Raw genomic sequence first — 24,087 nt, 5'->3', positions numbered from 1 at the left:
AACACTTGACCATCCGCAAACCTAACTGATTTTATGAATCCCCCTCCGACTTCTATCTCTATCTCAGGAGTTCCAATGTCTCTTTATCCATTTCCTCCACATTATACGTTGAACAGCACCGGTGATAATGGGCAACCCTGCCTTACACCTATTCCTAGCACTGCCCATCCGGACTCACCGTACAGGTTGCAGATTAGCCTCCTGTCCCTCCAATCTATTCCTATTTTGTGCAATAAACTCATTAGTTTTTCCCAAATCACTCTATCAAATGCCTTTTCGAAATCTACGAAACAGGCTAATACCTCCTGGTTGTATTCTAAATTCCTCTCGATTAATAATCTCATTACTGCAATGGCATCACGCGTACCTCTCCCCCTCCTAAACCTTAACTGGTCATCTGCAATTTCTGGCCTTCTGCATCTTCTGTCCTGCTGCGCTCTGTTTTCTTTTGCAAGGGTTTCATGAGATGAGACCGCAGAATCCTTGGCTCTACCATTACCTGGGAAGACACAAGCAAGCAACTCAACAGCATGAAATAGACCCAATGAATAAACGATTCTCAGACATACAATGTGTTGCAAAACATTCTATTGCATGCAAGATATACGCCAGGCATGATAGGAAAATACCAAATTAAGAGAAAGTCCATGGTGCATGACTTAGCCTTCGGCACCCAGAAAGTGAGAAAGATAGAGGGAAGGAGGCATGCAGCTCAGACCAGGCAAGAGATAATCAACTCAAGGAATGTCATCAAAGGCAAACTATTGTCCAGACTGCTCTCTTCTGAATGCCAGAGCATGTGAATCTTAGACTATGTGGTTATTGCTCCAAGGGTATGCAGGTACCTCTCCCAGGTCACCATGCTGCACGCAGAGTGAATGAATGGATGACTCGGGGCGTACGGCAATGAATGACACTCCAAGGATGCACTCTGGGCACTGGGTCCACACAGCAATTGTCCAACTGTGCTGCCTCTGCCCCTCCAGGCTAACTTCAAAATCAAAAGTGGTCCCATCACAGGCACCTATCCAGTGACGCTGTAGTTTAATCACATCTCTCCAGTCAACGAGGGCAGGGTCCTGGAGGCCATCAAACAGTGACCTGGGATAAAACAGCAACAGCACCACAAATTATAAAGGAAACAGCATAGAGTCAGCATTGGTGTGGTGCATGCACCGCCACCTCTCAAAAGGCTACTGAGTACGGATACCTTTTACTGCTGAACCAGGAAGAAGGCTATGGTTGGAATGAGAGGGGGTGGGGGCAGAGGGGAGGGAGGGCGCACCCCCCCTAGGGGGGGCAAGGTTCACTGCAGGGTGCGTGCATGCACCCACGAGGCAAATGCATGCCCCCTGCAGGCGATTTAGGAAGGAGTGTGCATCAGAGGGGGGAAGGGAGGCAATAATTGATGCATTACAGGCATGGCTTGCAAAGTCAGTTTGGGAGTGGGTTGACAATGCATGAGGGAGTGACGAGGGGTGAAAGAGAATCGGCCGGTTGATGAGAGGTGAGGCAAATTGAGGTGAAGATGGGACATTTTTACGTTTGTTTCAACTGAAAAATTATTGAAAGGTACCAGCGCGGATTTGTGGGTGACAGAAGACTTAGGTAAAAGTTTACCACATTTCAAGACGTCAGATAGCTTTTGGATTGTTCAACAGGAATGGAGGGATATTTAGGTGGCTAGGTAGCCATTGTTTGAGGTTGGTTATGGTGGGGAAAAACGTGGTATTTGAGGATTTACTCACAGGCCTGGGGACGTATGTGGTGCAAACATAGATGCTGGGAAAGATTGGGCCTTTAGAGATTACAAAGGATACAAAAAATATTGACAACAAATCAAACACACTGCAATGGGAAGTAGATTCAGTCGTTATTTCTCAAACCATTTTGCTTTGCCGCTTCTAGTTGGGGTGGGATTTTCAGAAATGGCAATTTTCATCTGGCCACACAGCATTGAATCTCTTAACAAATTCCTTTCCTCCCTAATTGGAGTGTCAACATTTTTCCCCCAAACTAATGCAACATCCTTATAAAACCAGGCACCATTCCAGACATTATTGTCACTTGTGAAGACACGGGTTTACTGATATTGATTCTAAACCATAAGTATTATATCTGAAGCCCTTTGTCAACTTAATGAGAATGCCAACAACTGAACATGCAGCCAAGATAAAAGAGAGAAGTTTTACAAAGATATGCTTTTTTGTTTGAATTTGGACCCGACGAAGGCTTGTGCCCCACATCTTTCTATCCATTCAACCCAGAACTGCAGGACCCCAATTCTTACATATGTATACTAACACGCAAACGTGGTGTGTTGGTTCCGCTATTTAGATGACATTCTGTCTGTGGACAAGGTAAAACCACCGGTTAGACTCCTTTCACAATTACCTCAACATGATCCATCCTAACATTTCCTTATCCATGGAAAAAGAAGTTAAGGGCACAAGTAACTTCTTAGACCTGGCAATAACATGAAAGAAAACAGACACAACTTCTTCATTTTCAGGAAACTCACATATACAGATTATATGATTCCCAATGATTCTGCCTACCATTTTTTGCACAAATATGCAGGCCTCAACTCGATGAGACATCAGCTCCCGCAAACCCCCCTTTCCCCCACAAATTTCAAAAAGGATCTCAGACCAATTACAAATATAGCCACCAGCAATGGATACAATCCAAACCTGGTTGGAAAAACAATCCAAAGAGAGTGCGAAACAATGGCCATAAGTCGAATTCCCCCTTCTTAGCCCTCCACTTCTGAAGACTTTATGTGGTGTTCGATCACTTTCCTAGGAGATATCTCCTATAAAATCTCAAATCTCCTTCTACACTACACTCAAAGCGGCCTTTTACACAACCTTTACTCTCTTCAAACTCTCTGCTACTGGCTATGACAAACAGGATACGTTTAATTAATCAGGCATCTACAAACATAAATGTGATACGTGCAACACATTTTATATTGATCAAACTGGGAGGAATTTCAAAACACAAGTCCAAGAACTTGCCAGGAGTCACCAAAAAGCAAAACCCCAATTCCATCTTAGCAAAACACCTCTCTGATCGTAAAGATAAGAGCAATTTTGTCTCAGAAATACTAAATGTCCTCCTTAAGGGAAGGAATATGAATGCTCTAGAGCTAATCGAGATTCAAAGGCACTTAGTGGATCCCAATGCAATACTTTGTAATGAGTAGTTATAGACCCATCTCTCCCCTGTCTTTTCCAAAAAATTGACCTCGAGGGTAAACAAATACAACGGTTCTACGTAGCTGTCCACTCCTAACTCCCCCCATTAACCCAGACCACACCCAACACTTAGTCATAACCGAGGCGCCACCACCTCTTCTTCCTATGACCGAAAAAGGCACCATCACCAACTTTGAAGCTCCAGTAAACCTGCCCCCACCCTCACCTCCCACTTCCCTCTCCTTTCTCCGATGGGTGTGTATTCAACATCAGTGTATGCCACTTGTACATGTTGATGCCGCAAGTCGATGAAACACAATGTACTGTGAAAGAGAGTCCGAGGAAAATTACAAACTCTTTTGACATGGACTTATATCACATATATGATCGCATGCCACTTCAAGGTGTCCCGTTTTAATTCTGCCATGGAAAGAATCCTCCTTCGGTACATTACTACCCAACTGCAGCCTTTAATTCATTAATCGCCCAATATCACAAATATACATATGACATCCTCAATAGGTTACAATCAACCATCCACTCCATTCCCCTTATTTGAATACCTTCACGGAAACCATTTATCACAGAGGAGCCTCATGAAACACGCATAATTCATTCTGCAAATTCACTCGTAAAGTGAAACACTCATTTAGCAAAATTTTTTGCTGCATATTAATTTAACACATGATAATGCATTCCAACAAAAAAAAATAAATTATGTAAAATGTTAATTTGATGATAACTATGTACACGAGTCCTGTTCAAAAAGTGTGGCAGCTTTTGTGTTTATTTCAAAAATTATTTATTTATTCATGAATATCTATTTTGTCCCCTTCAAAGTAATCCCCATTTGATATTATACACTTGTGCCAACGATTTTTCCAATCCTCGAATCACTTCAAGAAATCATTTTTTGTGATCTTATTCAGCTCCTCCTTCATAGTCTTTATCTCATCAATCCTAGCGTAGCGTTGTCCTTTCATGGGCCTTTTCACTTTCAGGAACAAGATAAAGTTACTCGGGGCCAGATCTGGGGAATACGATGGCTGCAGCATCATTAGTGTGTTGTTTTTGGCCAAAATTTCACGCACAAGTAACGATGTGTGAGCAGGGGCGTCTTCAATGGTGCAAAAGCCAATTTTTGTTCTTCCACAAATCCAGGCGTTTGTGGTGGATTGCTTCACACAAATTGCGTATAACTTGTAGGTAATATTCCTTACTTACCGTTCTACCCTGTGGCAAGAATTCATGATGCACCACGCCCCTGCAATTGAAGAAAACTGTAAGCTAAACTTTCACATTCAACCAAACTTGATATGCTTTTTTCGGTCTTGGCTCATGCTGCAGCTTCCGTTGGGATGATTGAGCTTTAGTTTCCATGTCATAACCATAAACCAACGATTGACCCTCTGAAGCAAATTTGGGTCGTCACGGACAGAGTCTAATGCAAGTCCATTAGCAATATTAACGTTGTTTTCGACCAAAATTGAGCAATTTTGGTACGAATTTTGCGGCGACCCATGTCATGCTCAAATCATTGGTAAAAATCGAATGGTACTAGCCAATCGACATGTTTAGGTCCTCAGCAACTTCTCTAATGGTGATATGATGATTGGCCAATGCCATTTTCTTCACTTCATCAATGTTTTCCTCAGTTGTTGGCGTGCTCGGGCATCCAGCACACTCATCGTAGTTCATGTCTTCTCGGCCCCCTGAGAGCATTTTGTACCTCCGATAAACGTTGCTTCGGTCCTAAGTAGCTCCTCCGTATGCCACAGTCAACATTCGGATTGCATCCGCGCACTTAAATTCGTTTTTCACCCAAAGTTTGATACAGATTCTTTGATCCATTTTTTGGAACAGGCAAAAGTCGAAGGCAAGCCACAACACGTCCAAGCCAAAACAGCTGACAACAATTAGCTGAACATTCAAAATGGCCAAACTTTTTGACATAAGTGAGAGATATAAGTACCAGCATAACGCCACAAAAAAATTGAAAATCAAATGGAGGTAACCCATGAAAATTCAAAATTTGCCATACTTATTGAACAGACCTCGTACAAGTGTATATAACTGTATTTGCATTTCTATTTGGGAATAATGTGATCTATATCCCATTGTGTTCCATATACCTGCCATATATTCTCAATATGGTACACTGTGTCAGCTGGACAAGTATATTATCATTACTATAATATCTCACCAGCTAATACAATGGTGTGAGGCAAGTGATTTAAGGGCAACAACCAAACACGCAGAAATGCAATTATTTGTATTCACTTTAGTGTTGTACATTTTCTGATATTTAATTTTACCCCCTTCATATTTATACTTTTGCCAATCATGGAATTCATTTCAATAAGAATAACAACTCCTACATCAAAGATTCACCCAAATTGGCATGGTAACCTGTGCATTCAAGGAAGTTTTACTGTATAGCTCATCCAATGATCTATAACTTTGGCGTGAAAGAAGGGCTCGTGCGATCCGATGACCCCTCGAGTTGTGCTGGAAGGAGCAATGATATATCCTCCTAGTAGGGCAACCCATGCCAGATAGTTCAAAAGATGGGAGCCACACAAAAGGTAGTCCACGCAGTGTCTGTTACTCATTGAGGCAGCTGCAATGGCGTCTGACCCCAGTGGGGCGGCCAGTAAGTGATGGTGTCATGTTAAAAACGCTATTGATGAAGACAACAGGAAACCACCTCAATTATTTATCCCACAAAACTATGAGGGATGTAATTATGAAAAAGAATCCTCAAAACTAAGACACTTTGTCCACTGTGCCATGCGAGGCTGTGAGAGGAGCAATGCTTCCACACTCCTCATTGCACAATTTAACAGTAAAGTAATACCAATAGTAGCAGCAACGGAAATGTAAAAGAGAACCAAACCAGTTGACACAGGGACTTGGAATGCTAGCACGATGTCAAGTATTGTGATGTAATAGACCTTTAATATAAAATGCACTAGTGTATGGTGCAGGGACTTGGTCACGGAAGCAAGATGTTAGGTGGATATTATTGGCTTTTAAAATGTGGTTTTGAGAAGGAAGAAAGAGTAAAATGACTTCAGAATTGTGAAGGCAAAGCACCAAGCCAGCCCATGAGTTATTCTTGACTGAGGGCACCCATCTTGCAGAGATTCTTTTCGCACCCAATTTTTCGTGAAAAACTGAAATAACTGCACCTTGTGATATACCTGTGGCCTCACCTAATTAGAAAACTTTGATTCGTAGATCACTCAAAATCATAGCATGGATTTTGTGAATCATTTCGGAGTATGTCATTTCCACTGGATGTCCCTAAGGGTGTTCATCCCCTTGGAGGAGGTACGGCCATGTTTAAACTCATTAACCCATTTGTATTCAGTCACAAACACAAGCAGTTGTGCCATGAACTTCAACCAACTATGCTGCCTTTGGTGCTAAGCCTTATGAATAGAAATGTTTAATCACTGCCTGAAACTAATTTTTTTCCATTTTTCTAAATCAACAAAAGTTTGTTGCTTCAATCGACCATGAAAATGAAACAACATGATAGATATGGGCGAATCTTCAACAGCAGTCAAGTGAGCAATAAGGCTGAGGAAAACCGAACCTTTACCGATAGTACGCACCTGTACAAGCACCTACTCTTGGATTTTTAAAGTGGTCAACAAGTGTGGGAGATGAACCCCAAAGTGGACATCCAATCAAAGTTGCAAGTCCCTTGTTCGACTCAAAAAATTATGGACAAATTTGCGATAACAGAGAATTACTGTTGAAATGATAGCTAAATAAGTTCAAGTAACTGCTGCAACTGTTCACAATATCATTCATAACCATTTACGAGACTGTACCAGAAGTACCCGGCCTGACCTAGAGATGGCAGTAGTTGTTTGAAAAATATCACTGTATTAGAAAGTATGCAATCTATAAAGCATATGCTTCAAGTTTGAAGATGCTACGTTGTTTAGAATTTGCTTGGAAACCATCAATAGTGAACGTTTTCAGTGAATTTGTGAAAATGGAGAAAATTGGTCATCATTATGTGATGCAATACTTATATTTGAAGGGCCTCAGCCCAACCAATATAAAAGGTGAACTGGATTGTACTCTGGGTGAGTCTGCTCCTTCGTTTACAAGAGTAAAATATTGGGTAGCAGAGTTTAAACGAGGGCGTATGAGCTGTCAAGACGAACATTGCATTGGTCGACCAAATGAGGTGACAACTCCAGAAGTGGTGAAGAAAATCCACAAAGTGATACTGGATGATCGTCGAGTGAAAGTGCACGAGCTAGCAGGCATAGTAGGCACTTCAAAAAGTGTGGTACATCGCATATTAACTGAAAATTTGGACTTGAGAAAGCTGTGTGGTGGATGGGTGCTGTGTTTGCTCACACTCGAGCAAAACCAGTGTCGCGAAGATGTTTCAACTGAGTGTTTAGCAAAGTTTCACAGCAACAAAGCAGAATTTCCACGTCATTTCATAACCATGGATGAAACATGAGTCCAGTACTTCACACCCGAGATAAAAGAACAATCAAAACAATGGATTCAAAAGGGACAACCAGTTCCAAAGAAGGCAAAGAACATTTCATCTGCAGGCAAGGTCATGGCGTCGGTTTTTTGGGATGCACGTGGGATAATTTTCATTTACTATCTTGAAAAAGGAAAAACTATCAACGAATGAGTATCATGCAAACTTATTGCAGCGTTTGAGCGAAGAAATCAAGCAAAAGAGGCTACATTTGGCGAAGAAGTAAGTGTTATTTCATCAAGACAATGCACCAGCTCACAGATCCATTATTGCAATGGCCAAAATTCATGAATTAAAGTTTGAATTGCTACCTCATGCACCCTATTCACCAGATTTAGCCTCCTTGGATCATTTTCGGCTTGCACACAATGGCTTGGTGGTAAAAGATTTCCCAACCGCGAAGAAGTGATGTCGGCAGTTATTGGCTATTTTGAGGAGCAAGACTGTTATAATCATAAAAAGGGCATCGAACTTATTGAACATCGCTGGGAAAAGAGTATAGAGCTGAAAGGAGATTATGTTGAAAAATAAGTACATTTTTTTCCAAAATCTTTGTACTTTCTTAGTTGGGTCGGGTGCTTCTGGGATTACCCAAGTAAAGTACAGAAAATTGTTTTAAGAGATAGATTCCCATGCAGCTTACGCTGCTCACGAAGCAGCGGTAAGCTGCCTGATCTTGTTTACTGTATTTTCTTTCCATTTTATTTGTTTGCTATTCGATCACTTGAACTCAACTGTATTTGTGTTGTGTCGGTCTGGAACGTTTACAATCAATATGACATGTATCAAACATGTCTTTTAGGAACCAATAAGCATCATTATCCAGATAGTTAAACATTTTCCTTCATTCCCCAAAGGTCAATCCCACCATGCCCCATCCCATCCAATCCAACGCACAATGCACCAGGCTTGGTGCTGCCCCTCAACGCTGGCATACACTTCATTAGAGATGGAAAATGACCCTCCTGTGTTCTTTTCTTTAATTCAATGCTAATTCAACTCATGGTCAGCTGGTAGCACTTCCTTATTTATTTTGGCCATACACTGCAGGCAGGGAACCAGCAGAGATCCCGCTCGGTCAATTAACTCTCTTTTCCCATTATCCATGCACCCTTGACAAGTAAGTTATTGGCATGAAAAAATGGTAGTTTACTGAACCGCCATGAAGTGAGCCAAGTCAAATCACACCAACACATGCATCATATTATGATGGTCATAAATTAATAACCATTGAAATCTACCATATTGGTAGTGTAATAACATTTCTGCAAAAAAGACAATATATAAACAATACACAATTGTCATTTAACAGAAAGTGAATGGCTCCAACCAGGCAGGCCAAATGCAAATTAATACTCTCGCGCTCATCCTGCATTTTACAAAAAAGCTCTCCTAAATGATAAATGGTTAACATTCCAATGGATGGAAGAAAAAGGTTCAATGCACGACCACTCCTCCTGAATTTGAGCAACACAAAACTCTTCTGAAGTTCACTCACTATCTGCTCATGCTTACTTTGCAAATTTAGTTGTCCTGATGAACCACTGCTTCAGCCACCTCTTCTCAACCTTTGCCCCAGACCTCCATGACCTTCCGCTTTGATCCACTTGCTCATCAGCCAACACAGTCTCATCAACGGGATCCCAGTTCACAAGGGCCTGCAAACATTGCCTCAATGATTAAAACATTTCCCCATCATTGCCAACCACTCAGGGGGGGGGGGCAATGGGGAACACAACATGGACACAGTCTTCCTCCCACGCAGGGGTGGACACCTTCAAGCATATTCAATCCTACCTTCACCTTCAAGCCAATTTTTCAATGCGCAAACCATTTACAGGCTCACTCAAATTTATACTCGCCATTGTCATTGGACTAGTAAATGTGCAAAACAGAAGCCCACCCAGGTCAAATAATGGAATAATACGAGCTACCCCATGATGGCAATTTGAAAGGTCAAGTCAGTGAGAGAATGTTAGCTAAACATTGACCAAAGGAGTGTCTACATTTACTTTGAAGGTTCGTGCAGGGAGCAGCAGAACCAAGAAAGAAATCATTGAGATTGTGGTAGACCTTTCCTTAGAAAATGCCTTACGACCCTTACATCACATCAACAAGACAGATGAGGAATCTGCCCACAACTGGCAACAATGTATTACTGCACACTTTATTCATCTTTCTATAAACAAGGCCTGGATTTATAAGTTAAATGATTCAATTCTACATATTCAAAATGTTTCTGGTACTACATAGTTACAAAACAACTGCATCTATTCTGATTAATTAAAATTAAATTTCTTAAAATTGTCTAAAAAACTATTGTGATTTCAAGGTCACCAAATTTGACAAAGTATAAAATGAGATGCGGTTAAAATGCAGCATTTTCAAAGTGTAAAATGTATTCGCCTAGACCAGGATTTTGGGGGCTTTGAAAGAAAAAGATGTTGTGACGAAATACCTTACATACAATGTCAAAGGTATTTGTAATTGTGGGTGACAAACCACAAGGCTAAAGCCGATGTTTTAAACACAAAGGTATTTTAACCTTAAACAAATGCTAAGGATTTAATGCTCTTACAAATAGCATATATACAAACAGGAACACTTGACTGGACATCAAGGTATCCAAGTTCGAATCCTGGTCAAGGCACATTTTTTTACACTTGGACATTTCCGCATCTTAATGCATATTAGCTACATATTGACTCCATTAAAAGTTACTGCCAAGGAATCTCCCACAGTTTTTTGAATGACATTTGGCTTTTGGGCTTTCAGGGTTATTATATAAAAAGCTCTTCATGTGAATGCTTTTGAAGATGCCAACTGAACAAGGAAGCACAGTGCAGTTGACAAATAGTAATGTCTTATCTTTCCATCTACTATCAATCCAATGAAAAAACCTGGGTGACTTTAGGTTTTGAATGTATCTCTCATTTCCATATAGCAGTGAATTTGCAACATGCAATGAAGAAAACCCATGGCTGAATGTGAGAAGAGATACACATACAAAGAATTCTTAATCTGAGAATGCACACCTCGTGGCCATGCTAACAAAATAAGAGACAACCTTTTACTTTCATTAACAATGTATTGCATACAATTCAGAGAACCAAAAGCATGACTTAATGTGAGAACAACTGCACCCAAAAATAACTCAAATGCTGTTGTAGCAATCCAAGAGAGGCCGAGATGACCTCGGTGGCATTCAACCAGACCAGTGGGTGGAAAACCTCCATTCGACCCTCTTCAAATCCAGCGAGGGACATCTGGTGTGGACCAATCCTCAGAGATGCCTGCTGTTTAGAAACTGGCTACCAAGAGACTTAGTGGCTACAAACTAAGAGGAGTCAGAGGAGATTGGGTGGCATGAGATGGTGAGCATGAGATGGCCGGGAGAAAAAAAATAACCGTGATTGCTTGCAGCAATGATAAAAAAGTAAGAGCAAATAACTGGTTAACAATGGAGAGGGAAGCGACATATTCAGCCGATTGAAGGAGCAATCATATTCAAGTGGTGTGAACTGAAAAAGTGAATTTCAATGCAACAATTTCAGAGCGTAAAAATCATTCGCCTTGACTCTCGCGCACGACTACGAATGCCTGTGACATTGTATGTACGGTATTTCGTCATAACATCTAGTTCCTTTAAAAGCCCCAAAATTTCAGAGGACGCCTCGGTAGCTTAAGTGGCTAAAGCACTCGACCGGATATTGAGGGATCTGGGTTCGAGTCCCAGTCAAGGCGAATGATTTTTACGCTCTGAAATTGTTGCATTGAAATGCACATTAGCGGATGACTCCGTTAAAAGTTACTGTTGCGGCATCTCCCGCAGTTTCTTTGGAATTTGAAAAAGTGAAGCCTCTCGTTGCATTTCGAGCCCTGCTGATGGTGACACACTGAAAATGTTATCGAGGAAGGCAACAGGAGACCACCCCAATAATATATCTCATGAATTCATGGACAACATAATCATGAGAATATGTCTGATCCGTAAAATCAGACACAGGCAAGAGCAGTCAGTCATATCATTGAACTCAGATCCTAATTTTTATTTTCAAGAAATTTCAACACAATTTGGAGAAGGACTTAGGGCCGGTTCCATAATGTCGAGTATAATCCCAAGTAGGATGGGTTTTTTAAAAGAAATCAAATATTTACTTGAGAGATGCCAACTTTAACAATGGAAAACTGCAATTATGAATATTCTTACACTTTGTTTACTCCAAAATGTACATAAAGACTTAACAAAAATTACACATTACAACATGAGTATTTTCAAAGTTGATATGAATATCTAAAAACAAATTCCAAGTGATTAGCAAGTTTTAATATCTAGGAGCAAATGCTTCCAATTGAATTAATTTCAGGGAAGAATATATTAGAAAATAAGAAAGCAATTCAGGAACGTGGAAACCAATGCCATGTTTCCATTTTCGTTGAATCATTTCATTTTTCAGGTAATGAGCAAATAATTATACTTGCAATGCACATCAGCAGGAAGAAGGATCATGGTAGTCTATTGGGTAGAGCGTCGGGCTACTGACCAGAGGGCCTGGGTTTGATTCCGGGGCAAGGCTCCCTGGGCACCTGCAGTGCCACCCAAGTTGTGTGATCTTTTGGGTATTAGATCTTCCTGGGGAACCATAATCAGCACAGGGTAAGGAACTGCCCCCCCTACCCCGACACCATTGGGCTTGGTACTGAGTGAACTCTCCCAACACCTACCCAACTGAACTCTGGGTTGATTACTGTGCTTGTGGTTTTATAAGCAGGAAGATCAATGCAAACATTACATATCTAAATTTAGTGACCAAGAGACAATACGCTGACCCTGGGAGTGGCATCAGTCAAAATATGACAACATTTGAGAAGAGACCAAAAAGGCACTGGCATTGGATCGTCAGCCATTGCTGTTGATTGGCGGTGAATCTATGCCCCAGGTCTCACTTCCCCAGGTGCAGGAGAGGGCGACCCCTCCTCCGGATAGCTACGCATCCCTCTTAATACATCCCCAAGACTCAAATTTTGTCAAGAGTAAGCAAGGCCTTAAGAATTTACCCCTGAGATTAGTAAATCTTTCCTATTTAAGAAATTAACTCTAATAAATGTTTATCTTTTGTAGTCCATGACATGCCTCAGAATATTAATTTCGATCATAAAAATGGGAATCAAGCATTAAAAGTTTATTCAAACATAACATTTTCAGGTTTAACTTATTGGAATTCCTTCATGAGTTTTCTGCAAAGAAAGAAACTTTGCACTTCCACAGGAAGATTTAATATTTCACCTGATGATGATGCATAGCATCGAAACCATGGCCATGAAATATTAAATCTTTACATGGAAGAGCTAAGTTTCTTCCTTTACCCTTAACAATTTATTCCGTAAGTTCATGGCTATATTATTCATTTCAATCATCATCTCACCAATTAAAGCTAATTCATTACTCCACCAGCAGTCATTACACAGTGAACCATTGTGTACATATTTCAGGCTTTTCCAGATGGGGGAAAATGAAGTTGCTAATCCAACTTCAAATGAACACAATCCACGAGATAGCTTTCTTCATTCAAATGTTTAACTCTCAGGCAATTTCCTTGCAGCTTTTTGAAGACTGTCACACTGAAATTTCATCCCCAGTTAAGGGTAATCGGAGTGATATATGTACACAGCTTAAATATAAAGTTGAATTGCTCCTCCATAACCATGGTTTATAATCCCAAAGAAATTTGAAGTAATGCTGAATTAGTAGTATCACAGGGACAGTTTTTAAACAATACTTTATTAAAAACTTCTCAATCTGATATCCTGCATCATTCTTTTATTTTTCTGATACTTATTTGTTGTTATTATATTTATTTGCTCAAAATTTTAGCTGGTTATTACAAATATGTAATTAATTTCTGCTTTAGTACATAAATTGCATGATTGCAGGAAAAAAGCAATTAATAATGTCAAAATGACTTAGCAATACATAGGGCCTTGATACTTCAGTGGAAAAAAATTCCTTCCTTATCGAGCATGGTTACATGAATACTTGGGATCAATACTTTTCAAAAATGATTGAAGAGTAGCACAGGTTTATAGTTTAATTTCCCAAGTCGTATTATTAATTACATAACATGTAACTTGAAATAGAAATTAATATAGACATATCATGTATGATAATACTGTGCCACACTATGGTCTGATTTCTCTCCAAATCCCTTCCACCTATTACGGTGTTCGATCCCCTCCGTATTAAGTGTAAACCCTCTCTCCTGCAGACCTCTTTATTTCTTTTCCCTCAAGGCAGTTCCTTGTTCCTTAACTCTAGTGTTCTACCTAACTGCACCCTACATAACTCTTTCTCTACCGCCCTAATCCCTCTATGTCAAACAATAGCTGCACACAAAGCACTATTGGGATATGTCCCATAGTTTGTTGGACTCAATCATATTTGTACCATCATCACTAATTCATGGGATATATCATTGAGGTGCATTCCCATTTCATTCCTCAATAGTGTTTTCAACGTGACATCATCACTCAGTGGGCATCAAACAAGGGCCGGACGAATTTGCAGTTATCCCTCTGAAGAACAGATGTTTCAATAGTTTCTGGCCCCAATGGTTTGACGTAACTGGCATGTGTGACTCCACCAGGAGCAATCGTTATTGCTCCCTATGGCACAGCTTTAGGGGTCTACCATTCTGTTAGGACAAGCTCCTCCACCATGTCAAGGTTGCATTCCACGGGGAGAGATTCCAAGCATTTCTCAGCCTTGCATTATATACTTTAAATTTGTTAAGACAAAGCAATTAAAAATAGCCTAATGGATTATCAAGAAATTATCGAACATTGAAGACGACAGAATGACTGGAGATATACAAGTGAACTGTTATTAGTTGAACATGAGTTAATTCTAACAAAATTTGTAATATGGCATCAAAGCAGGGCTATCCTGATAAGATGGGTGACTCATTCAATTTTGAATTTAAACAAATAAAAACATTAGGTTTCTGGGGCTACACAAATTTGTATAAATTGGACAACAATTCCATTTTTAAAACTACTAACCTCCCTTTGATAGACCAACCCTTTTGAGTACAACTTGAGGAAAATGGCTTGAGTCCACTTATAATATGATGGATCACAAGTAGCCAGTTCACGATCCCAATCAAAGGAGCAACCCAATTGGAGAAGTTGCTCCTTCATACGTTTTATGTTATCCGATGTCCACCGTGATGGCTCAATCCTATTATCACGAGCTGCATTTTCCGCTGGCAAGCCAAATGCGTCCCAACCCATTGGGTGAATCACCTGCTCGTGAAAAACCATAGTATGCATAACTATTCTTTTAATAAATATCAAGCTAATGCACACCAGAATACAATGAAATTTTGCATTGATAAGTTCCTCGACACATGTTATCCAAATATTTTTCGCATTCTACGCCAAGAGGATGGGCATTAATCCGGCATTTTCGCGGCTAATCAAGAGTAAAACCTACATTTTTACCATTCATCCGATAAAATCGTGCCATCACATCACTAATGGTGTAAACACGAACGTGTCCCATGTGCAACTGACCGGAAGGATAAGGAAACATAGATAAAACATAGAATTTCGATTTCGATCCTCCACGGCTGTGCGTCTGTGATATCTTGTCCCCCCAAAACTTTTCTACGGCACGCTTCGTCGCGCATGTTAAATCTTCATTCTGTAACAAGGTGATTAATGATTTCAAACTTATAATCCACAACTTTTACAGAATTCCAACGATAAATGAAAATTATGCCATTACCCAAAGCGATATTCCTTCAGAACCAAAGGTGCTAAACAATTCTACATGACAAAGATATTTCGCATTCAGTTTGGTCAAATATTTCCCATGTTGAATGACATTGTTTTTTAATATCATTTCAATTTCCTCTCTTAATTAATAGTAAATGAATATCCAAACAAACGTGCACAGTTATTAAGTAGCTGGATTCCTCAATGAAAACTTTCAATTCACAATTTTGGATTCTTCAAATAGAACAAATGAACCACATAATATTACTATGTGATTCACCATAAGGACACCATAAGCAATATACATTATGCTATATGTATTAATTCTTATATATGTATTAGCAAATACAATACTCTAAATAAAAATTTCCATTTTTATCATTGTACTAATACTCTATGGATTAAGGGGAATATAATAACATGGAAGTTCACATATGACTTCAGCGTTCTACTTTCCCGCGCAATTGTGCACAATTTAGAGGCGCATGTGTTGACCGAGTGTGGCTGAAGTTTGCAAATTATTTGGTTTGTATAATATTTTCTTCAATAATTGAGTGTTTGAAAATTTCCATAGCATAGCAAACTACAAATGATCAAATTCTAATTGTCTCTTGCGGGAGAAACAAATCAGAAGAGTTTATCTGTTTCGCATTAGTGACAGTATTGGTTGAGTACTTGACCAACTATATCTGTATTGTTTGTCCAACAAGGTAGATATATAGTTAACTCTGCATTGATTTTTGATAATTTTTCCCAAGCACGATTAAACCCGTTAAAATATACCTTCTGAGTTACTTGTATGAGGAAGCATGACGTGGAAGGATTTGTGCGTTCCGGTGACCCCTTAAACTATGCTGGCAGGAGCAATGATAATTGCTCCTGGTAGGGTCACCCATGCGAGATAGGTTGAAGGTTTGGAGCCTGACGAAGGGTAGTCCAGGCAGCGTCTATTTCTCAGTGAGGTGGCTGCTAAGGCTTCTGACTCCAGTGGGGCGACCATTGAGTGATGGTGTCACGTTGAAAACACTGTTGAGGAATCCCTAAGGTATCTGACACCAGTGGGGCGACCATTGAGTGATGGTGTCACGTTGAAATACTGTTGAGCAAGGCAATGGGAAATCACCTCAATTATTTACCCAAAGACTCTTAGGATAGACTGTATGGAGAATATGAGTAAGGGCACTACCAGACTCGGCCCAATCGGCAAGGTGTCGTGCCCAACAGCAAGATAGGCCAAACTTCTGCCGTCATTTTCATGAAATCCTTGCAAAGCAACATTAGCAGTGCAGAAGACAAAGAAGATGACCGAATTATTTGGAATAAGCACTTGGAATGTCAGGACAATGTTGAGGAACAGGAAGTTAAGAGAATATTAAGCGAGAGATGGAAAGAGGAAATATAGATATCTTAGGTGTATGCGAGGTGAGATGGAAGGATAGCGGGAATAGTTATAGAATAATATACAGCGGCGGGGACAAGAGCCAATGAGGTGTTGCCATAATGTTGAATAAAGAGATAGGAAGAAGCATAGTAAACATTAAACAAACAACGGATAGAATATTACTGGGAGACTTAAAAGCAGAACTGACCAACTTGGTCATTGTTCAGGTGCACATGCCACCAAACAATCAAAAGGAGGAAGAAGTTGACAATATATGTACGATCAGTTAGACAAGATAATTGCAAGATAGGGACGTTGGATTGGAATGCGATGGTAGGCAAAGGAAGAGATGGCGATGAGGTGAGGGACTACGGTTTGGGTAGGAGAAATGACCACGGGGAGAAAGCAATTGAGTTCTGTAGGAGGCAAGGGTTAGTCATCACCAACACTTGGTTTAGACACCACAAAAGGTGCAGGTATACATGGAAAATGCCAGGTGACTCAGAAAGGTATCAGTTAGATTATATTATGGTTAGGCACAGATTCAGGAACATTGTGATCAATGTACATAGCTTACCGGGAGCAGATGCGGACTCTGACCACAATTTAGTTGTTATGAAATGTAGCGTCCGTTTCAAAAAGATAAAGCAGGGGCGGCGGGTGAGGAAATAAAATGTGGAAGCATTAAATGGATTAACAAGAAAGGAGTACCAGCAGGCTGAAAACCATGGAGCAAGGTTAAGAGCTGAGTACTGTCGAAGAAAAACGGGATTTTATCAAGAAAGGGATATCGAAAGCTACAAAAGACAATGTAGAAACCGTTAATAGAGAAAGGACAAGGAAACCGTGGATCGAGGATGAGATGATTGCAAAGAGAATGAGAGAAGAAAATGGAAGAATGTAATCACAGAATTAGGCAGAAGGGAGTATCAAGAGTTAAATAATGAATTGAGACAGGCAACAAATATAGCAAAAGAAGCATGGTGGAAGCGGCAATGTGAGGATATGGAAAATTTGCAGAGGGAGGGTGAAATTGGTGTTCTGTACAGCAAGGTTAAATTATTATCTGTAAGTAATAAGGCAAGATTAATGCTAACAGTTAGAGATAAGACGGGTAAGATAATAGTTGACACAGAAAAGATCCTGAAGAGATGGAAGTAATGTATAGAAGAACTGTAGAGTAAAGAAATTAGACCTACAAGTTTAAATATAGAGAAAGAACATGACGTAGCTGAAGATAGCTTAGGTCCAGACATACTCGACGATGTGATAGAAAGGGCATTAAGGGAGATGAAACTAAATAAGGCTGTAGGGGTGGATAATATTCCTGCGAAACTACTGAAATGTTTAGGAAAATGCGGGAGAAAGAGGCTCTATGGACTGATTCGTAGTATGTATGTGGAAGGATTCTGGCCAGAAGACTTAGTGAGATCAGTGTTAGTTCCTATTCCGAAAAAGGTAGAGGCTACATCATGTGAGGACTATAGAACAATCAGTTTGATTCCCATGCAGCTAAAGTTGTTTTCAGGATCATCAACAAAAGGATAGAGAGCAGGGCAAATGATTACTTAGGGGATGATTAGTATGGGTTCAAAAAGGGAGAGGTACGTGTGATGTCATGGCAGTAATGAGATCACTAATCAAGAGGAATATAGAATGCAATCAGGACATATTTGCCTGTTTCGTAGATTTTGGAAAGTATTTGATAAAGTGAATTGGGAAAAACTAATGACTATATTTCATAAAATAGGAATAGATTGGAGGGACAGGAGGCTAATCCGCAACCTGTACATGTATCAGACTGCTCAGGTGTGAGTGGGGAATGGAGAGTTTGGATGGGCAGTGTTAGGATGAGGTGTAAGGCATGGTTGCCCATTATCACCAGTGCTCTTCAGCGTATGGTATATGTGAAGGAAATGATTAAAGAGTTATGGGAAGAACTGGAGGTAGGAATGAAAGTCTTTGGGGAATTCGTAAAATCAGTTAGGTTTGCTGATGACCCAGCTCTAATTTGTGACAAGATATGGGATGAGAATCAATATTAATAAAACAAAGGTTATGTGATTTTCCATAAAGATAAAGGCTAAGCTAAACATTAAAATAGGAGGGTAAAAACTAGAGCAGGTAGAACAGTGTACGTACCTCAGAAGTGTTTTGGACCAACAGGGTCAAAGGGACGTGAGGAGAAGAATTGTGTTAGGCAAAGAGGCTTTCACAAGGAGGAGGGAGTCGATGACAGGGACGTTGAGTAGGGATATTAAGAAAAGACTTTTAAAAACTTTGATTTTGATTATAGCTATGTACGGTGCAGAAACGTGATCATTGAAGCAGGAGGATAGACATAGATTGGAGGATTTTGAAATGTGGGTGTGGAGAAGAATGGAGAAGGGGAAATGAACCGAAAGAAAAATGAAAGTGCAGGAACAGAATAGGGATGTTAGATGGGATGAAGGGAGGAAGGAAGTTAACAGAGATGAAGAGGGACTTGATGTCGAGTAGGTAGGTTGATGGATTTTGTTTTGTCTGGAGTCGCAAAATATTTATCTGGTAGTTCCGTGCAACCGAAGCCTGCCTTAACCGGTAGATTACTTAATAAGAATTAGTTAACTATGCAATCTGTGAAAACATAAAGTATGTTATTTTTTAGGCCCGCTCAGTTTTTCTTTTGGATCAGTATGCTTCTCTGTTTCATGCATTGTTTTTAGTAAATTTGTATTGTTTTTTGGGGAATTCATTGTAAGCTCATTTTCTTGATTATGTAATGCTTATTTTGAGTTCAACCATTTCCTTGGCAGACAACCATACTGCTTGCAACTGAGGATCAATTTTAACGATTTGCAGAAATGTCCAGTCCGTCAAGGGTACCCAGGACCCCAAGGCGGTCCGCCAGGACCCCATCCTCACGTCCAACTGGTTCGGAGTCACCAATATCTACCCCAAATCGTCCTATACGGAGACGCATTCCTGAAGATCCGGAAATTGTCCCAGAATCAGATCAGGTTTCTAACCTTTCGTCTTCTCCAACTCGTGCTGCCGCCCTTGCAGGCCTTGAAGTTAGCAGTCCTGGGGAACCCATCCCTATTCAAGGTAAAGTGGGTTTGTCACTGCCACTATGGGTGATTGTCATGTTTCCAAGATTTACTAATGTTATTATTTATATAGGTCTGAGTGAAATCGACTTGAGTTCTCCACTGAATTATGGGACACCAGGCTCTGCATCTTCCCTTCTACAAACCCCCCGCTCTGGCATTCCTGTTCGTCTGCGGTCTGACATTGGAACGAATCGTAGAGCGAGGCTGGTCAATATGGCATCCGATAATGTATGTTTGCCAATCAATTACCTTATATAAATTTGTGCTAATATTAATCATAATAATGGTAATTATATGAATGATCAATCCTATTGCAAGGAAATAATAGTAATTTTTATTATGAATTACAATGTAAAGATATTGCTTTAATGTATTCTATTTGATTTTGCTGTTGTATTGTGGTCTCAAAATTAATATCTGCCACACAAAAAATGCTAGATATGTAGGAGTTCAGAGAAGTGAGGTTTTTCAAAGGACTTAGCAGCATCTGTCTGATAGTGTATCCGATTTTATGCACCCCAGGCAAGAATGTGGTGATGAGATTAGCGTGTTCTAGGCGGAAGGATTATTTTGCGTTGGAGGATTTTGCTGCAGGGAAAATTTTCCGGCTAACCACTTTTCTTTAATGCATTATTATTGGTGGTCTATGTTCTTCTGTTGCCACCCATGGCACACACAATGCTCCATCCATTATTTATTGCCCATCCCTGCCCTTCGTCTTTACAAAAACACTGCCTCCCAAGCTTAACAATGCTATTCAATGAAAATTGTGAAGTCCTGGTGGGTGGAATGACTTAAATAACCAAATTATTGTTTATTCTGTACTTTTCAGCTGTGCAGTAAATTTTGATGATCATGTCTACAGGGAGAGGAACCCCAGAAGAGACTACTAAAAGTAACACTAGAATATAATTCAACATGATTAATGGATGATAGGACCTTGGATATTATTTCACTTGTAATATCTCTTGAGGAAGCATAATGAAGTTCCCTTGCTACGTAATTTGGAAATTTGTTTTTCCCTAAACCTCCATTGATGCATGGTATTACAATTTAAAGTAGATGCCTGTGAAGGAACAAAAGGAGTTTTACAAGAAGAGCCATCTTATTGTAAGACATTAGTGCTACTGGGTTATATTTACTTGCTTTTACACTTATTTAACTACTTTGAGAGTAATATTTTGAGAAAGACGAGAGGGAACATTTTCTGGATATTCAATGAACACATTTGGGGCCACAAAGGATTTTTGAGAAGATCCAATGCTGAAGATAAACATCTTCAAAAAGAAACAGCTTTCATTCTAGTAAAATAATTGCCTTCAATGATTACTCACAGATTTAAGTTTAAGGTAATAAGACCTTTGAAGAACACCTAAAAACTAAAGCAATAATTTCCTTTCCCAGATCATTGCATACATAATACACCCTGTTATATTTATGTTACTCTCCTGAGAGTATTCCATTTTAGGGGTGGTCCTGGACTGGATCAGTATGCAAAGTGTAGTTCCCCTACATTATTTTCTAACTTCAGTGGAAAACATAAAAGTTGGTTATTCAAGTATCATTATGGCTTAATTATCAAAAATATCTTGTCGTTGAGTTAGGTTTTTAATCAGAACTGTATTCAGCTGCCAGTTCCAAACTAGCCCCCGAGAAATTCGTGATTCTTATCTTTGCGGTAGATCGGAATGGTGTGGTGGCTAACATAATGGCTTCCCACCCACGGTTCAAATCCTGGAGGCGACAGATATTTTCCAGTGGTGTCCCGATCCCTACTTCAGGTGCTTTGTGGAGTGCACTTATAGTGGGTACTCTTGCCTTTCGTATGGCACATAGACGAGCAGAAAACATAGAGAGCATGCTAGCATAATCATACGTAGCCATTTTTGTTATTTTTTTCTAAACAGGGAAGAATACTGGGTGTCCATTTCAAGCTAAAATTAAATCCTTTGTTGTATGCATGTTGTATACATGCAGTTTAAGTTGTATTATTAATATACAGTGAAACCTCACTTAATGAGCACCCTCCATAGCGAGTAATTTGTGTAACAAGAAAAATATTGGCCCTAAAAATGACCTGCTTAGCAAGTGACTTATTGCACAATGAGTGACAAGGAGAGGGGAATCCCCAGATTCATTCGTTGCATCTGATGTTTGTCGTAATATGCCAAAACACCAGTTTGGAAAAATGTGATCACATATTTTGCCAAACTGGTGTTTTGCCATATTACGACTGATTTTTGTGTGCAATGTTTAATAATATTTTATGCATAGTTTTTAAATTGACCCCGAAGAAAAATTCATAATAAGTAAACCATTAGAGAATAAAAATAAAAAATGACAGTAGCAATGAAAAGTTAAATCATTGAAAATCAGGAACAAGGTGAAAGCATGGCTGATCTAGTACGCACATCAGCGGTTGGCTTTTTCTTTAAGAACTTGGGCAAGACTAAGGAGATAGATGCTTCAAAGAGAGTCACAAGAGTATCTGCACAATGGCGATGCATTCTCAGCAATGTTGTGACGTTGCTCCTCAATATGCATAAAAGAAAGGCAATTGCAATGCAACACTATGTACGGGAATATCATTTGCGTGAAGGGAGAAGTGATTTTCGTTGGCCTCAGTAGAAGAGGCCTGGGTCATTAACAGCTGAAGAAGTGTTAATGTGGCCTGTGCAATTAATGCGTGAACTGGTGCAATTTGGCAGCCATGACATGGACTATACCAGTAACGAGCCGCGCCCACCAGGGCGGCTTAAAACAAATGTTTATACTGGATCCATGCCCTGCACACCCAGTTGTCTTGCAAATAAGATGAGTTTTCTTGCTAGCCAGTTGCAGACACTTAGTTTTCTTAGACTTTTATCTTTGAATCCTAAATGCAAACTATTAGCAGATTCCTATAGGGAAATGATACTTTGTTGATTATGAACTTTTACCTCTTGTTCTATATGTTTCTCATTATTCTATTTGTATTGTTTGTTGGGATTTTTATTTTGCTATTTAATGTTCCTGTATATTTTGGTTTTGAGATGTGTGTACACACAAACGGTGTAAAACCAGTGTGGGGAAAAATAACTTTTATGTGTCCATTTTATCATTTATTCTGTCAGCAACTTCACTCCTCTTGTGATCTTCATCTTTTTACCTTAGAGTAGTGGTTAAGTTGGATCAGTAAGTTTTTGAGTTGCTAATTCAAATAAATTTTCTGTTTCCCTTGAATTTTATAGGTCTATGCATGTGCAAGAAATAATTATTTGGGCTGCTCCCGTATCTCCTTGTAATTGGTCAAAAGAGTGTTAGCGAAAAATCCCAAATTTGAACCATTAAAAAAATTGCAAGGATACGTCTTCCTTGGACTGTGCCTTTTCCAATTGGATTTGATGTTTGTGCCTTGTACACTTAGGTGGAAGGAGTGCCGCCTACATCAGAATCCGAGGCTACCGTTGATGGTCCCCAACTGGTCGTGTGGGGAACAGATGTGGTTGTCTCTCGCTGCAAAGAAAAGTTTAAGCGCTTCATCTCGAGATTTGTGGATCCGTCTGCAGAGGAAGATGAGCGGACCGAAGTGATGGATGACAACGAGCCCTTGTACCTCCAGAAATTAAAAGAGGTGTGCTCTCCTCATTGTCTCTCCCAATCAACTCTCAAATCCAAATTGTATTAGTGTTAATGTGTGATCAATGTATTTCTTGGTCTCCATATTTATCTGCATTGTTTTATTTTCGTTAGATTGAGTCCTTGGAGGAGCCATTTCTAAACGTCAACTGTTCACACATTGAAGCGTTTGACTCTGAATTATATAGGCAGCTGGTGAGCTATCCACAGGAAGTGATACCTGCATTGGACATGGCCGCCAATGAGCTTTTCTTTGATAAGCACCCTGCTGCCGTTCTTGAGCACCAGATCCAAGTGAGGCCATTCAATGCAGTCAAGACACGCAATATGCGTGCACTCAATCCAGAAGGTAATTTCCATCATTTTTTTGGTCCAGAATATGCATTCGGATTACTATCATTTCTTTTTCTTTTTGTTAGTTTTCCTTGGTTTTGCTTTTCATCGTGTTCCTTCAGTGCTGTGAAGCCATGAATTTGCGGATTCCAAAATTATACCACT

At 39.8% G+C, this 24,087-nt stretch overlaps 2 protein-coding genes across 3 annotated transcripts in view; one reads left to right on the top strand and one right to left on the bottom strand.

The window, feature by feature from the left end:
* Window positions 1-15,684, bottom strand: part of LeuRS-m (Leucyl-tRNA synthetase, mitochondrial) — a 53,665-nt gene extending 37,981 nt beyond the window's left edge. The window contains exons 1-5 of one of the 2 annotated variants that reach the window (XM_071589374.1): window positions 15,509-15,684; window positions 15,215-15,424; window positions 14,782-15,024; window positions 9,238-9,380; window positions 846-1,101 (exon numbers count right to left, since the gene is read on the bottom strand). In XM_071589374.1, coding sequence (XP_071445475.1) covers window positions 846-1,101; window positions 9,238-9,380; window positions 14,782-15,024; window positions 15,215-15,424; window positions 15,509-15,625 — 969 coding nt within the window. In that variant the 5' untranslated portion in view covers window positions 15,626-15,684. Of the gene's footprint in view, window positions 1-845; window positions 1,102-9,237; window positions 9,381-14,781; window positions 15,025-15,214; window positions 15,425-15,508 lie in introns of those variants that run through there. The other variant, XM_071589375.1, reaches the window with a different exon arrangement.
* A 287-nt stretch (window positions 15,685-15,971) lies between these two features.
* The window catches only part of dpa (disc proliferation abnormal), a 32,468-nt gene continuing 24,352 nt past the window's right edge, over window positions 15,972-24,087 (top strand). Inside the window, exons 1-5 of the mRNA XM_071589396.1 lie at window positions 15,972-16,023; window positions 19,721-19,966; window positions 20,042-20,199; window positions 23,378-23,584; window positions 23,704-23,938. Of these exons, the coding sequence (XP_071445497.1) occupies window positions 19,723-19,966; window positions 20,042-20,199; window positions 23,378-23,584; window positions 23,704-23,938 (844 nt within the window). The 5' untranslated portion in view covers window positions 15,972-16,023; window positions 19,721-19,722. The remainder of the gene's footprint in view (window positions 16,024-19,720; window positions 19,967-20,041; window positions 20,200-23,377; window positions 23,585-23,703; window positions 23,939-24,087) is intronic.

This window comes from Hetaerina americana, unplaced genomic scaffold (assembly GCF_022747635.1).
Source record: "Hetaerina americana unplaced genomic scaffold, ioHetAmer1.1.p SCAF_37, whole genome shotgun sequence".
Classification (NCBI taxonomy): domain Eukaryota; kingdom Metazoa; phylum Arthropoda; class Insecta; order Odonata; family Calopterygidae; genus Hetaerina; species Hetaerina americana.
This window is presented reverse-complemented; position numbering and strand designations above follow the sequence as displayed.